We start from the raw sequence: 16,902 nt of genomic DNA on the forward strand, positions 1-16,902 counted from the left end.
AAAACCAATACTATTATTATTATCTGTATCATTTTTTTTGTAATAACAAATAATTTATATTTTGTACTCTTTTTTTTTTAAAAGTTAAATCATGGTCAAAATAGTAGATGGATCAATTGTTAGGGAAGACAAGGATGAGAAACCATCCAACATCTCACTCTCTTCAAGTTGTCCTTCAGTAAATAATTTTTATAGTAACCATTTAAACAAAAGTTCATCTAGTATCAATTCCAACAACAACAACAACAACAATAATAATAATAATAATTCAAGTTCAAATATTTCACAAATTTTAACATCTCAACAACTACAACAACAACAAGAATATAGCTCAACCTCATCCAGTTCTAGTTTAGAATCAAACACTTCCACTACTACTACTAAGCAAACATCGGCAACTTTAAATTTTTTCTCACAATTGGTAGATAGCATGAACTTGACCATCCCAGTATTTGGATGTCAATTAAAGCTCAACTACTTTTCAGGCTTTTGTATTTTCAGCGGCATGGTATTTGGTGCTCACGGTTTACTTTGTTTACTACTCACCATCTACTTGGGAACTTTATTCAACACAAATAATACATCTTTATGTCAATGTCAAAATTGTCACCAAGTATCGTCACCCCAAACAAACAACAACGTTGTTGAACAACCACAACAAACACAAACCATTTCAAACAATTCCCCACCAAGCCCAATTTTCAAAGTGAACGGAATGAACGATATTTTAAAGTCTACCGATGATCAAGATGAAGAAGATTGTACAGACAACTCGAGTTCTTCCTCGTCTCCTAGTAAAGGTTATCATTTGTTCAACTCTCCAACTTTAAGAAATTCTGCAAATTCCATTAATGTTTTTGTAAGTACAAAAAACAAACAAGAATAATGGAAAATTTGAATCTCTTAAATTAACAATTATTATTATTTTCAATTTCTATCTCGATTTACTTTAGTCACCAAACTCGGGTAGAAGATTAGGATCATCAATTGATAATTCAAAATCCTTATAATAATAATATTAGAAAATAAAAAATAAAACGATCGATTGATTTATTTTTTAAATTGTATATATGTATTTAATTTATTTGTTTTGAGTTTTAGATTAATCGAATAAATTTTCATTATCAGCATTATTAGTTACTTCTTCACTATCTTGATTGGTTGATGATTTTTGATCAAATTGAGTCCAATTTTGGAAATGTGAAGGTCTATGTAGTTCATCGTAAAAGTTCTTTGGATAATCCAATTTGAGACCGTATGTCATATTGGCAGAATGTTTGACACCCATAAAGTTATAATTCCAACTACCACGATCGGGCACCATGTAGAAACCGAGGAATCTATCAGAGAGTAGAGTTTGAACCTTTTCATAGTGAGAAGGTTGGAATCCTGAAAAGTTTTGAGAGTCCTTGTTGGCACGAGCCCATTCGTAACCAGATGGAGTGAGACGGTAGGGCGTAAGAGTACATGGCCACGAGACAGAGACGGCGGCGATAATAGTCTTTTCGGCATCCCACGATTTGTTGTCGGCGAGTAGCTTGCCGTGCATGATGGCGTCTTGAGGTGACAGTTGTGGGAGTTCAGTGGGTTGGGTATGGATCCAACCGAGTGGTTCGAGGTCCTTGAGATGGTCGTGTTCAGGGAGTTGGTTGGGAACATTGACAAAGACGGGTGTACCCCATTGTGGCACCATGACAATACATCTAATCTCCTTGACTTGAGGATTGTCGGGTGGCGACACACCATACATGTAGCCCATGATTTGAGTACGAAGATCACCAATTGTAATAAACTTTTTGAGGATGTTTTTGGGAATGACATAGGTGATGGATGATTCCTTGGCAGTATCACAGTTGACGTAGATCTGGTTGGTACGGAGATGCAAGTTGGTGGCTGAAATGGCACGTACACGCCAGTCAGTCTTGGAAGAGAACACCTTTTGCTCGTGTGGCGAGGTGGTGGTCGAGATCATCTCCTCACCGTGCACGTTGGTGGTACGCACAGTCATTTGGGTCATTTGTGACGACTCTTTCTTTTGCTTTTCAATCTCGGCAATTTGGTCTTCTCTTTGTTGGGATGGGGCGGCAATCTCCATACCGAGGATGATATCTCTGATCTCACTCTGTGTCAACGATGCGACATTGACATTATTCTTTTTACCAAAATCGGCCAAGATGAGGTCCTTTAGCGCCACTTCGACCTTGATCCACTCTTGATCGGTAAGAGTTGGCCAGATGTGGTGTGGTTGGGTGATGGTGTTCTTGTCGGGCTTGAGGATGATCTTGGCACGCTCATTGTTGACGTGCAATGCACGCAGGATGAGGATGAGACGTGAGAAGGCCGTGTACGATGGGATCGAGTTGAGCCAATCGTCGTAGATGTTGAACAACACCATCTTGGGCTCGGTCGCCTTGAGGATAAGATCACCAAACTTTTCAATCTTGAGACAGGCTTGGAAGGGGAGTTGCAACTCACTGCCTTGGATGACAATGTTGGGGAAATCCAAAAGATGCACTTCGAGTGGATCGAGCATACCCTTTCTTGTAACGACGATTTGCTTGGGCTGTTCTTCAACAGGCAACGAACGAATGAGAGCGGCAACTTCTTCGGCTGTCTTCCATTTGGCAAGTTGGCCGAGACGCTTTTGACCGAGCCATACGTCAGTGTGAATGATCTTGAGGAACAACTGACCGGTTCTAGGGTTAAAGATAAAGATGGCACCATTGATTGGTTTGGTTGTCAAATTACCTTCGAATGTCTTGTGAATAGTGACACGGTAGACATTGGTATCGTCGACAAACCAGATAATCTTGTTACTAAACAACTCTCCATAGTTTTGTGAAGAGAGGTATGGTTCGGTTGGTTCAGACGAGTAGAGTTGCAAACCCTTACGGATACGCTCACGCAACACATAGAGTGCTGGATTGGACTTCATGATCTTGTCCATTGCCTTTTGAACGAGTGGCTTGACACCTGGGAACCAGTTACCAAAGGAACTGTAAATATTGTATGCCAAGTCAATACCAACTAGACAACCAGTTGGTGATGGGTAGTATGACATACTGTCGGTGGTATAGTCGAGGAACTTGGCACGACTGTAACGTTCAATGTCGTGACTGTCAAAGTCACCCCATTTGAGCTGTACGTCCAACCAGTACTGTGTGGTGCTGCCATCATACGTATCACGTGTGTCTTGTAGAACGGATGGACGTGACACTTGCCACTTGTGAGCAGCACGCAACAAAATATCTGCGCACGAGCTGTTCATCTTGTACGACTTTCTTGGATGGATTGCTTCCTTGTTGACGACTGCAATCTCCAAGTTGTCCAACTCTTGATCAAACACCTGACAAAGATCCATAACAACAGACTCGTGAATCTTTTGCCACAAATGAGCACGGAAGATTTGGATGAGCGAAATCTTGAGAGTGGGGATCTTACCATGCATAAAAATACCTGTCAAATCCAATTGCACCTGGAAACCAACATAGACGTTCTTTCTGTTGATGGTTGGTGACCACCAAAGTGTAAAACGACGATTGGGAATTTGATTCAAACCAGAACGCTGAGCATGTGTCAATTTTTTAAACTTCATCGACTCTTCAAAACCCGATGCCTTTTCCCAAAAGAGACCTTCCCAAGTGGGGAAGTAAGTGCCCTTGAAGAGGGTGTGTTCGAGGATACCCTCTACACCACCAAGTGCTTGGATGATATCGGTACGGTAGTTGTTGAGGTTCCAAAGTTTACCATCGTGACGTTGGTTGGTCCACCAGAACGGGTTGCTCTTGAGAACCTGGAACTGCTTCCAATCGGTTCTAACACGCCATCCCTTGTCATAGGCAAGAGTATGACGATTCTTTTGGAAGAGTGTCGAGATACGTGGAATACCACGGTCCCATGAATCTTCCAAATCTTCAATCGAAAGATTCTTGTTTTGTGTCTTGGCCTCTTCGTATTTGAGTGCATATTCAGCCCAGACACGTTGAGAGTCCTTGATCTCTTGTTCCCAAGGTTGGATGTAACGGTAGAGATTGGGAATCAACTGGTCTTCGTCGTGCGACATACCCGAGGTGAAATGGGTAATGCCAGAGTCGGTCTGCTTGGAGTATCTGAGATCCGACTGGGGAATGAGTACGTGTCCCATAGACAACATACCGAGACCACCCAACTCTTTGGGTGTGTAAAAGACAACTGGTGGGAAACGGTTTGGCATCTTGGAATTGAGTCCAATTTTGATACGTGTCTGAATCTTGTTCTCGCAACGCACCAAAATATCGAGCATTTCACGTGTGACAACAACCGCTTCACGGTAGTAGGTCATGAGACCGATCAACGACGTGTTCCACTTGTTGACAATCTTGGTAAACGTGGTGCTACCCGACGCCATCAAAATCATTCTAACACGATTCTCGTATCTGTCCATCGACTCCTTGTCAACACGTAAGAATGCCTGTGCAGTTCTCTCACGAGTGTTGATGTTTTGCAATGCCCATACACTGTCCTTGGGGATGATCTGGTCATTCGGTGATCGACACTTTGGTAGAATACGTACTTCAAATCCATTCATGCTAAACAGTAAGTTGGGATTATCACGAGAGTAGACTGATACAAAGCTGTCCTCCCACTCGATCGTTGTAAGTGAACGTGGCAGTCTATTCTTGATATTCCAAAAGACAGCCCGACCAAGATTCACGTCATGTTTCATCAGACGCATACGACAATCTCTTGGCCAGCACTTTTTGTTATTATAACCAACCACATTTTCATTGTTGGGATCTGGATGCTCTGACATGTACTTTTGGATCAAATCTCTAGTTTCATCTGATGAGAACTTGAATACAACGTAGAGCTTGTCGACATAACGTTGGTAAAGACGGATAGGGTGTTTGGTCTCGGTCTCGACATCTTTGTACGTGAGGAAGGGGTTGGGAAGTTGTGGAGGACCGGCAATTTCGCTGGCACGATTTAAACCAAGAATCAAGAGATCCAAAACAAGACCGTAAAACTGTACGATAAACGATGCAAATTGCAAACCACGAATTAAACCAAAGTTGTTGGTATGGTTCATATCCTTGAATGCAATGACTACATTGTTCTTGCCCGACATGTAATCGGCAAGATTCTGATCGACAATAAGACGCAAGAGACGATTGAGAAGTGTGAGATCAATCTTTTCATAGACCTTGGAGAGAGTAGTTTGCATGGCAACGACACACTCGCCGTTGGCAGTCTCCCAGATACCGTCGAGGTTGTTGATACCTTGACACCACTTGTGTACGAGTACTGGAGGTGGTTCATTGTCGGATGGTTTGACCCAGTTGGGGAACAACTGACGCTTCTCTCCTTCGTACCACAGGTATTGATCGAGATAGGCATCGGTAATCTTTTCAAAGGGGTCGATGCTGTAGACTGGCACAAGATGTGTGTAATAGTCCATAAACTCGATACCAACTTCCTTGAATGTACGCTGGGTGAGAAGGTGACGTTTGATACGTGCCAATGCCTCGTGTGGATTCTCGTACGCTTGTTCGACGAGTACTAATTCCTCACGCTGCGACTGGTTGAGACGACTCTTGACGCTGTATGCTTCTTTGAGACGTTCGAGTGCCAATGTGAGGATCTTGATGTCGTGTTTGTACGATGTTTGGGGGAATGGGATGGCCGAGAAACGACGCTTCTCGAGCCAATGCACGACGGTCGTGTAGATGGCAACACCCTCTTCGGCAGACACGTATGGACCGTCCTTTAAGTAATTATGTTGACGTTCCTGCTCAGCCTTGAGGTAGAGACGGGTAAGACGACCGAGATTCTTTTTGCAGACGGTCTTGTCAACGGTAGCACCACGTTTGATACGTTCACGGTTATAGTGTGCTACATTGGTCCACCAATCGGCCTTGTTCTTGACATAACGCAAGATCATGTTCTCGATAGGGACGGGCAGGCCAGGCACCTTCCATGGGATATTGGCCTTCCAACAACGCCATGCTTCACTGAGATGTTGCAAGATGACACGTGACTTGTTGGCTTTGATACCTTCGGGCATCATATCCAAAATGTCGTGCATGACGGCGGCACGCAGCTCAATGTCATAGTGCGACTCGACACGCTGCTTGGTCACTGTCTTGGCCGTCGTGTTGTACTGACGACCTTCAAACTGACGTGCCAACAAATTACCCAACCAACGTTCCAATAGTGGAACGATACCTCTGAGGAAAAAGATCCATACACGCCATGTTGGCGCCCAAAAACCGCAGCCTGGCCCCTTGGACACGGCACCCGTGTTGAAACGGTAGTAGATGAGATGCTTGAGATCCTTGCACATACGAATCTGACGCATCAAACGGTACTTGTATCTAAACATACCTGTCAACAGACCGATATGTGAAAAGAGGTATTGCAGACCGTCGGCCAACTGGAATGCCTCGGCGGCACCCAAACGGTACTTGACATGCGTGTCTACCACCAACTTGGTCATACGCAAAATCTCACGACACAAATGGAACGCATTTCCAAAACGACTCTTTTTACGTTCTTTGGTCGTAAGTGTCTTGATTGGTTTGAGATAAAAGTTGTAATCCAAATGTAGATAGGTCAAACTCTTACGATGAATGAGTAGATTAAGCATATTGTAACCTTGACGACAGAGTTGGAGACCAGCTTCAACCCAATCAATCTCGGTGGTTTGGAAGAACTTGGTTGCCTTTAATGCCTTGAACAAATACTTTTTGTTGAGTGATTTGGGTGGACGGTGATGCAACTTGTTCAGTACATAACACTTGAGTAACTTTTGGTACGATACACGCACCTTGACTGGATGTTGAGATGGACATCTCTCTTGATACCACGCCTTGACGAGTGGAACATCTTCGGCACGTCTAGTCAACCCTGATCTTTGGTTGAATGGTTTGGGTGCCCAGTACAAGTTGATACCATCCAACGTATTCTCGGTATTGACTTGTGCACTCTTGAGTAGGATAGGGTTGACATCTTCTGGCAACACAAAGTCGTCGTCTTCATCACCATAGATTGATGCGGAACGGTCAATCTTGTAAGAGGGGATAGGGTAGAGGATTGGATCGTACTGGAATCCGACAGCTTCAGGGTTGGTCGTCTTGGTAAAACAGTTGGGTGGGTGATGGTAGTATGGAATGCTCACTTGACGTGGACGGTTGTTGTAGAGGTACGGGAATGCAATCTTGTACTCTGTTCTGATCTTGTGACGGATGATAATCTTGCTAATATCGTTAAACTCGTTCCAATCCTCATCGTCGTCTCCCATGTCACGGAAAAGTGGCTCAAACTTTGGTCCACCCGGAATAGCCATATTCAGTGCCTTGGCAGTCAAAAAACTCTTATCATCAAACAAATAGAAATAATTTTGATCCGTCAAATCACTCAACAATGGTGATGCTAATCTATACAATGTTGACATGATTGGTAAATCTAATCTCCATTTTCTAAAATTAAAAGTAAAAGTATGTTAATATTATATTTGATGTGTTTGTTTGTTTTAGTTTATACATACTTGTAACTTGGACCATTAACAAATTTAGTATTAATTAAAGGTTTGTTATCATAGAACCAATCATAGACAGCTTTATCATCTTCAGGATCCAATTCCATTTGTACTGCATATTCAACTTCAACATCTAGAATATTGTCTGCATAGTCAAGAGGAGGCTCTTCATCATCAAAGAGTGGGAATTTGATACGCTTGAAATGCTTTCTGTCACGTTTTTCTCTCTTCATGGTGACCCACATTGAACCCCATTGAGCGAGATACACCGGTTCAATGACCAATGGAATCTCATTGACAAAGGTAATGGCACCGGTAATGTGATACAACACCTTTACATTTCTCACCTCTTCCCAAGGCATTGGCATGTTCTCCAACAACTTGAGAATGGCGTGTGGCACGTACTTTAACGCACCGAGATAGACACGCTTGTCATGACGAAACTTTCTATTCGACATGTCACCATGATCCTTTATAATCTTTCTCAAGTGTTCTGGTGGCATATCTTCTTTTGGTGGATCGACATAACCAAACTTTCTCTTTTCACTATATCTCTTTGAATTTATTTGTAACCATTTCTTTGCTAAATAAATATAAATAAAAGTAACAAGTATATAGGATAATAAAAGTAGTTAGTTAGTTTATCTTCTTTCTTTGTATACCATCTATAGATATCTATCTTACCTTTCTCTTGTAATTTAGAATCATCGAGTTGATTATTATTTTCGCTACTACTATTGTTAGAAGTAGTAGTTGAAGACATTGTTATAGTTGTAGTTGTTGTTTTATATTACTCTATTGAATCAAGACAAGAGAGCAATAACACTGTACCACTACTACTACCACTACTATACTTTTGTAAATTTAATAATAGATAGATATTTGATTGTTGAAACTTCGACTGTAGTCGTTTTAGTCGTTAATAATAGATATGATGAATAAGAGAGATTATAATAAAGAAAGATTGTTGAAATCGATCGATTGATTGATTGTTGATTGATAGACTATATATTATAAATGATATAGATCTATCTTCTCTCTCTTTCTTTCTCTCTTTTTGAATCAACTGATCAGTTTGGATCTTCACGAGCCGATTTCAGCTGATTGCTCCCACATTATTTTATTTTTAATTTTTTTTCATTGTCTCGATTCAAGAAAACTCCCCAAAAGACCTCAATTAATAAATTATTTATTCAATATTAATATTATTATTATTATTAAATCAAATAATATTGTTATTAATATTTGAAATGTATCTATTTAGTCATCGAGGATGTGTATTGTTGGGAGATGATGTCAGAACAAACAAATAGTGTCTGTTTGATTTTGAATAGTTTTTAGAATGCAATCGAATGTTAGGTGAGGTTCTGGAGGATTATTGGGTGAGGGTTCACAAGGTGTAAAAGGTTATACCTATAGACAAGGCCAACGAGTGGGTATAATCGTAAAATTAAAATACCCAATCATATAGCATTATTATGATGGATTGTTATCAACAACAACTTTAATTGGTCAATTTGTATTAAATCTCTTGCTATCTACACTGGTACAGGCCTGGAGTTTTTTAAAAATACGGCTTTTAATTTTCCATATATGGATTGTTTTATTTCCAAATGTGAAATTCAATTTTTGACTGCCAAACAAGCACATGGAAAATGGAATTAATATTATTTTTAATTTTGAACTTTGAATACCGCGCTCTTCATCTTTCTCTCTTCTAAAGGTAGTTACCAATTCTAAAATTCTTTTGATATAATAATTCTTCCACTTCCTTGGATCTAAATTTAATTTCTAAAAAGAACCAACCATCACATCTAAAAAACAATAATAATTATATTAATACACACAATTCACCAAACACATATAGATACAAACAACAAATAATAATTATTACAACATTTCCTACAATGAAGTTCTCTTTTCTAAAATATATTAGTAAAAAGAAACCATCTGTATAAATTAATTAGTATAGCTATTATTTATTTATTTAGTTATTTATATATTTAGTTTGTTTTATATTATTATATATATATATACAAATATACATACATACCTACATACATACAACTTAGACAACTAGTTTAGTTCAAAGTACTTTATAATACTTTATATTTTTTATATATTTTAATTTTATTTTAATTTTTTCAAGGCACTCATTTTTGTAGTCATGTTTTCACCAAAATGTTCAATGAACAAAAGTAACAACAATAATAATAATAATAATAATAATAATAATAATAATAATAATAATAATAATAATAATGATAATAATAATAATAATAATGCATCTGCAACCAAAGTAGCAGAGAAAAGTCCAACCAACTTTTCATTATCGTTAAATAATAGTAATAATGCAGTACATGGTAGATCGACAACACCATCGTCACCATCTTTAAAGGGTCGACAGAGTAGTGTCGATCTTGGTCAACACAGTAAACATAGTCCGTGTCTAGGAGGTGATCCTTTGACATGTGAAATTGCAACTTCATCTACTCCTTTATTGTCTCAATCATCGAACGCCGCCACCTCTGTGACAGCAGCCGCTGAAAAGAAAAAGAAAAAGAGAAAGAAACAAAAGGTTAACTTGTGGCATTTTATCACTAGCTATCAAATCATTGAAGGGTGTTCAATACTATTTATACTCTTTCTGATGGTTTTGTTATCGTTTGGGTTGTCAGTAAGCTACTTTTCATACACTCATTATCGACAAGAAGAAAACAAGAATATCGAAGCTGACCTTGAACGAACGACCAAACAATTGATACACAACTTTGACGTTGCCACTACAAGTGTATATTATGGTTTAAATTCCGTAAAAGTATGAAGACACACAGACATTCAAAAAACAACACAATAGATATCTTTCTTTATTATTGCAATAATTAATTCATTTTAATTAACCTTTTTGCAAATCATCCATCCATCCTAGGGATTGTATTATACTTTGCCAACATTTAATAGAACAGAATATTTGGTATTTCGAAATATATCAATGTACAATACAAAGACTGATATGAAGAATTGGTATTGGGTAGTTAAAGTATGGGACAAAGACCGAGAAGAATTTGAAAAGACAAATAATTTGGTCATCAAAGAATGGACTGGATCAAAGTTTGAAAGATCAGGAACTAAAGATTATTATTTCCCCATTCTTTATATTTATATGACCAATCATAAAACTGTACCTACTGAAGAAGGTTTTGATGTTTGTATCTTTAAATTTAAATATTTAAAACTCTTATTAACTATTTCTCTTCTCTTTTTCTTTCTTTTTAAATCTTAAATTTTAGGAATTAGTTGGATATGATTTACAAGGACATCAAGGATATGGAGCAACTATTGTAGATGCAATGAATAATCCTGGTATATCTTTATCATTTACTCAACCTTCATTATCAATGTATATGAATCAAACGTCGGATATCATTCTGCTGTCTACCCCTGTATTCAAGAATGCAGTGTTTCCACTAAACGAGGAGGACAGACTAAAAGAATGTGCTGGGTTTTCAATTGGACTATTTGTCATTGGTGACTTTATCCAACAATCTGGTGTCAATATCGATAACTTTATGGATATTGATCTCTTTATCTCGGATGCTTTTCACAATGTACTCTATCAAAGCTCAACCTACAACCTCAAGAGAACAAACAATGTCGCAGACTCTCCACACTTTAGCGGTCGACAACGATACATCTCGACGTTTGAGTTGGCAGACTCCAAGTTTTACTTTATCACCTTTTCGACAAAGTCATTCGAGGATATGAGCAGAACATCGTCGCCGGTATTGGTCGCCGTCATCTCGGGCGTACTCACCATCATTGTTCTGGTCTACTTTTGGGAGCAGAAACGAAAGCGTCACTACATTGACAAGATCATGAAGGAAAAGAGTGAATTGCTCAACAAGATCCTTCCCCAAGAGGTGTCTGTCAAACTCGAAAATGGAGAGGACGTCGTAGCCGAGCGATCCAACGCAGCCTGCGTGTTTTTCCTCGATATCGCAGGGTTCACCCGGTTCTCATCGATCCATACACCCGAGCAGGTCATCCAAGTGCTCATCAAGATATTCAACATTATCGACAACCAATGTGCCGCACATGGTGTCGAAAAGATAAAGACGATTGGAGACGCCTATATGGCAACTGTAGGCATTTCACCAAAGTCTGACGACATGAAGAAAAACACAGAGATGATGCTCGACTTTTCATTGGCCACACTCGAAGCTATCCAGCTCGGTGTAGCCAGCCATCTCGGTCTCAAGGTGCGAATCGGTATTCATTGCGGACCTGTCATATCAGGTGTCATCTCGGGTGACTCTAAACCACACTTTGACGTGTGGGGTGACACTGTCAATGTCGCATCGCGTATGGAGTCGACCGGTCTACCCGGCTATATCCACGTATCAGACCGTGTCTACCAGATCAGTCGCGACCACTTTGAATACTCGCACGAATGCAAAAAGATCTTTGTCAAGGGCAAGGGTGAGATGAAGACATGGTTTTTGGCCGGCAGACGTGACCCCAACACCCCATTCAACCGAGCACTCGATCTCGGACACAGTATCGACTCCTCACCAAACTACCGCGAAATCTCTCCCCTTGCCAGTAGTATGGCTGCGGGTGCACACCACCTTCCTCATGAAATGGACTATCTCAACATTGAATCACCAACAATCAGTCCCATCAAACTAAAGTTTAATCATAATATTAGACTTGTAACAATTGGTGATCAAGATATTATTCAAGTTTATGCACCATCTACAAGTAGTGGTAGTAGTAGTGGTAAAAGCGAGACATCAAGTAATATTAGTAATACAGATACATTAAGTCAAATTAGTAGTAGCAGTAGTAGTGGTAGCATTATTGAACAATCTCACCGACACGAAAAGAAGATACTACCAAAGGGTGATTGGAGTGGATACTCTGCACCTAACCTCCCTCAGGTCAAACACACATACTCCCCAATCCAACCTCTACAACTACAACAACATGGTGGATGTATGGGAGCACAAAAGATACTTGATAATGGGTTGATATATAGTCCCGATTCATGTGCACCTGGTAACCACCCACCCACACGTAGAAACTCACATACTTTTAACCATGTACACGGATACTTTGATAGTGCCAAAGACCACGCAACACACTTTGTAGAGAACCGGTGTCAGAGAAGAGACTCAGTGCAACGAAGTTACTCACCTCATGGTCTACGTAATCCATCACCTCTACAACTTTATAATTCTTCTAGTCCCGGATCACCCAAAATCATCGCACAACAACAGCAACAGCAACAACTGCAATATCAACAATTTCAACAACAACCACCACCATTATACCATCATCATCATCACAATTATTCGACATCACCACAACATCATTCACCTAAAGTTTCACCAATGCCAATTGTACTACCACCACCATACAATAGCAGTTTATCACCCTATCGAAGATTATCTGGTAGTGGTCCACAAGGACTGATGATTCATTCACCACCAATTGTCAACAAACCATCGACAATGGGTGGTGGTGGACAATCCACACCTCCTGGACAATACATGTGTCCTATTCATCACCAACCCGACGAAAGACCAGGTCATCCTCACCAAGACCCAGGTCAAGAAAAGCCAATCAACAAATCATCACCTCGAGGTGGCAAACAAACACAACAACAACCTCAACGTTGTCAAATGTGTAAATTCTCTAAAAACTATTACCAGAAACTTGGAAACTCTGCCTTTTTGACATCATTTTCACCTGCCTCATTCCAACATGAATGTGATGACAACAATAATAACATACATTCTCCAGTTGGAGGATTAGCTAAAAAGAATAATCATGATGACGAAGATGAAAAAGATTGGTGGAGTGTTTCAATTTAATATTAATACTAATATTAAAACAATCGACATTTTTGTAAATTATTATATAGAATAAAATAAATTAAATTATTTATTACCCATTACATTATTTTATTATTTATTATATTAATATTTAATTAATTTGATTGAATCAAGATGGAGGAATTAAATAAGTTTTGTTAAATGTTAAAATAGAGTCACGTAATCGTCTGGTTAAATCTACAATGACTTGTGGACGAAGTCGATAATGAAACCCAATTTCAACTTGAATACAGTCAATTGAATGTGCCAATGCATGATGAACAACAGTATATGCTCCGCTATAGCGAGGATGTTCCATGTGTTGATCTAGAGATGTTTTAGAGCGTGTCTCTGGTGGAGGTGGAAGACTACTACTAATATCTTTTTCTTTGGACAAAAGGTATTCAGTTGGAACACTTTCTGGAAAGATAGGTATCTCTCTTGCACGCAATCCACCAAATATACTATTGTCTCCAATGATTGCATCCACTCCATATCGTTGGAGTAGTGGTTGAACGGTTGTCATATTTTTGGTACCTCTTAGTATGTGGTCAGGACAATCAGATTGACCATGCATATCCAATAATAAACATCTACCACTCCATAATGGTTTATTGTCAGAACCATCATCAGATTGTTGTTGTTGTTGTTGTTGCCAATTGTTTTGACTAAGTTGTTTAGCCTTATTGATAAATGATATAATAGTACCATGGTATAAATCATGGTGTTGTTTCATGACTGTATTCTCATAGGCATTCTCTGCACTACGATTAAAATCACAACATGTTCGATCTATTTTAGAGTATATAATAAATGGCCTCTTTATACTTGTAGAATGACCAGCCATTTCATACTCCTTTTCAGCATCATTTTCTTTCCAAATTGAACAATTACAAATTGTAGAAGATTCTTCTTCTTTTTGACCATTATTATTATTATTATTATTTACAATACTACAAGCATTACAAGCAAATGCATTCATTAAAGCTTTAGCAACCTTGTCAGTATGATCGTCGCCATGTATAACTCCTTTCTTTCTAGTTTCTACACCTTTGATTTTAGTTGATCCGCTGTGTGGAAATGTTATACTAAGTCATAACAAAGTTAGAGTATTAATAACAAGTTGATCAATCAATTCAAGATATATCTTCTTCTTATTAAACTAACCTACATTACAGGTATATTCCCTTCACAAAAATAAATGTGTTCGTCATTTTGGTACATTATAATATCACAACCTAATACTACTACTACTGTAATATTACAATATTTATCTATTTTAATTATTTGTACAATCAAACTATAATAATAATAGAATAATAACAATTATAAGTCGACTTGAAGTTGTTATCAAACCGCACTGCGCAGAGCACTTCGTCGATTCGTTTTTTTTTTTATTCATTTGTATATCTATCTCTATCCTTTCATTCACACAGACACGCTTGGTAATAGAGACCATGAACCTGCTGTGATCACTCATGTTGAAAAGGCCTTTATTTTAAATTTGTAGACTCAAATTTCATTAATATTATATTATTATTTAGACACTAGTACTAAGTTAGTTGTTTGATGACCATCACCCGGTCAAGTCTATTGATCTAGACTTGACTCTATCCTTTCACCAAAGATGTGATTGGATGATCATCTACCTTGCGAGTATTTGCTTTCCGGTCTCTTCATGCTTGACTGTTTAGAAGGTTGCACAGGCACGCTTGGTAATAGAGCCCATGAAACTCGATGTGATAACACTCTCTTCTTTGATAAGCTCTTATTGCGAGAATTGTCATTATGGAAGACAATTCAGCTGATTTCAGTCATCATCTGAAAACCAAATTTAATTGAACTTTATTATTATTATCTAGTGTCTAGATTAAGATGATCGAATGAAGAAGAGGACAACTTACAAACTTACAAATTGATCACAAACCTATTCCTTCTTCTTCTTCTTCTTTTTTAACTCCCATCTTTTTCGTATCTATCTTCACCAACCCACCCACTTGCTCACTCACTCACCCTGTCACGCATACTTATTAAAGATAGATAGATAGATAGATAGGATAGGATAAATAGATATAAAGCCTACCTACCTACCTACCGACCAACATCTTTCATTCTTTTCTGATCATAAAGATCTTTATCAAATCTCATACCCTCTACAAGCAAGTCAACCCACACCACGTTCAATTTCAATCAATCATGAAAGTCATTCATGTAGGATGCTTCAAGAGAACTGACACACCACACAACACAACACACATATATATATATACATCCCACAAAACAGATATAATATGAAGAAGTACTTGGAATGTGAGTAACTGTGGTGGGGTTCGTATGTTGTGTGTGTGTGTATGATCAGTTCGTTCATGGTATTTTACTAACAGGAGGTAACCTCTCCTCTCCTCCTACACTTACTCCTCCTCAACAACAACGTTGTCATGTTGCTGGGTGAGGTGGGATTCATTACTGTGAAATGACAAATCAAGTAACCACAGACACATACACACAATCGGGTGGGTAGTATCATATGAAAAGAGGAGGTGCAAGTATATGGCAGATATTTGTGCCATATATCATCCACTCTCCTCTTTTCTTCTTCCCTCTTCTTTCTCTTCAATTCATCCATCCAACAGATGATGAGATGGATGAATGTAATGTGTAATACTACATTTAATTATTCGTTTGCAGCATCCATCAATCAGCCCATACCATCTGATGGATGATGATTGATGATGTTGGTGATGATGATTGTCTACTTCTAAAATTGCAATCTTTTGTTTATTGCTGTTATTGCTGCTGTTGATGATGATCATCAACAATTCCATCATCCTCCTCCTCCTCCTCCACTCTAGAATACAAATACTCTTGATTAAGAACACTTGACTCTTTTTATTATTTCTCTCTGTATCGTATTGTATCATCCTTCATCAATCGATCAAACCCAAACACCAAACACCAACAACTGTTGTTGCAGTTGTCGATAAATTATATTTATTTTTGGATGTGTAGAGTGGAACAAACAAGAAGGATGTATTGATTGTAGGTGGCACATAATATAATATATATATATATATTATATTGCTACCTCCTTGTTTGTTTTGTTGGTCTGGTGTGTGGTATTTAATTTCTAGTTGCTGTTATTGTTGCAGCAACGCTGTTGTTATTGTTACCATCGCCAAGTTACGACCATACGATGAGAATCATGCAGGCTGGCAGACTGGCAGGTAGTAGTAGTAGACTGATATAATAATTTATGATCACGATAATAATAATAATAATAATAATAATAATAATTATAGCCATCAGTACTACCAACTACTACTACTACTACTACCATCCAAATTAAATTAAATTAATTTAAATTAATAATAATTTGTATTTTGTATTTGTTTGTTTACTAAGATTCCAAATTGGCAATGTACTCTGTTTCATCAGTACGACGACTACTCTAGAGAATAACAGAGCAGAGAAGAGAAGAGAAGAGAAGAGTACTGATTTAATTATCCAAAG

General features: G+C 38.5%; 4 protein-coding genes across 4 annotated transcripts; 2 read left to right on the plus strand and 2 right to left on the minus strand.

The window, feature by feature from the left end:
- Positions 1–91: 91 nt before the first annotated feature.
- DFA_08116 (uncharacterized protein) lies at positions 92–1,010 on the plus strand (the record flags this gene model as incomplete). The annotated part of the gene is made up of 2 exons (XM_004355565.1): positions 92–859; positions 954–1,010. 2 exons carry the CDS (start codon positions 92–94, stop codon positions 1,008–1,010), a joined length of 825 nt encoding a protein of 274 aa, XP_004355618.1.
- A 92-nt stretch (positions 1,011–1,102) lies between these two features.
- Positions 1,103–8,279, minus strand: prpf8 (pre-mRNA processing factor 8; the record flags this gene model as incomplete). Its single annotated transcript, XM_004355566.1, has 3 exons — positions 1,103–7,457; positions 7,526–8,099; positions 8,201–8,279. The coding sequence occupies 3 exons, from the start codon at positions 8,277–8,279 to the stop codon at positions 1,103–1,105; spliced, it is 7,008 nt and encodes a 2,335-aa protein (XP_004355619.1).
- Positions 8,280–9,683: 1,404 nt separating this feature from the next.
- acgA (adenylyl cyclase) lies at positions 9,684–13,392 on the plus strand (the record flags this gene model as incomplete). Its single annotated transcript, XM_004355567.1, has 3 exons — positions 9,684–10,334; positions 10,446–10,721; positions 10,807–13,392. 3 exons carry the CDS (start codon positions 9,684–9,686, stop codon positions 13,390–13,392), a joined length of 3,513 nt encoding a protein of 1,170 aa, XP_004355620.1.
- A 130-nt stretch (positions 13,393–13,522) lies between these two features.
- Positions 13,523–15,504, minus strand: DFA_08119 (uncharacterized protein; the record flags this gene model as incomplete). Its single annotated transcript, XM_004355568.1, has 4 exons — positions 13,523–14,184; positions 14,221–14,480; positions 14,564–14,692; positions 15,488–15,504. The coding sequence occupies 4 exons, from the start codon at positions 15,502–15,504 to the stop codon at positions 13,523–13,525; spliced, it is 1,068 nt and encodes a 355-aa protein (XP_004355621.1).
- Positions 15,505–16,902: the final 1,398 nt, after the last annotated feature.

Source organism: Cavenderia fasciculata, assembly GCF_000203815.1.
Source record: "Cavenderia fasciculata unplaced genomic scaffold Scf_ET2XIPL01COFD4-5, whole genome shotgun sequence".
Lineage (NCBI taxonomy): Eukaryota > Evosea > Eumycetozoa > Acytosteliales > Cavenderiaceae > Cavenderia > Cavenderia fasciculata.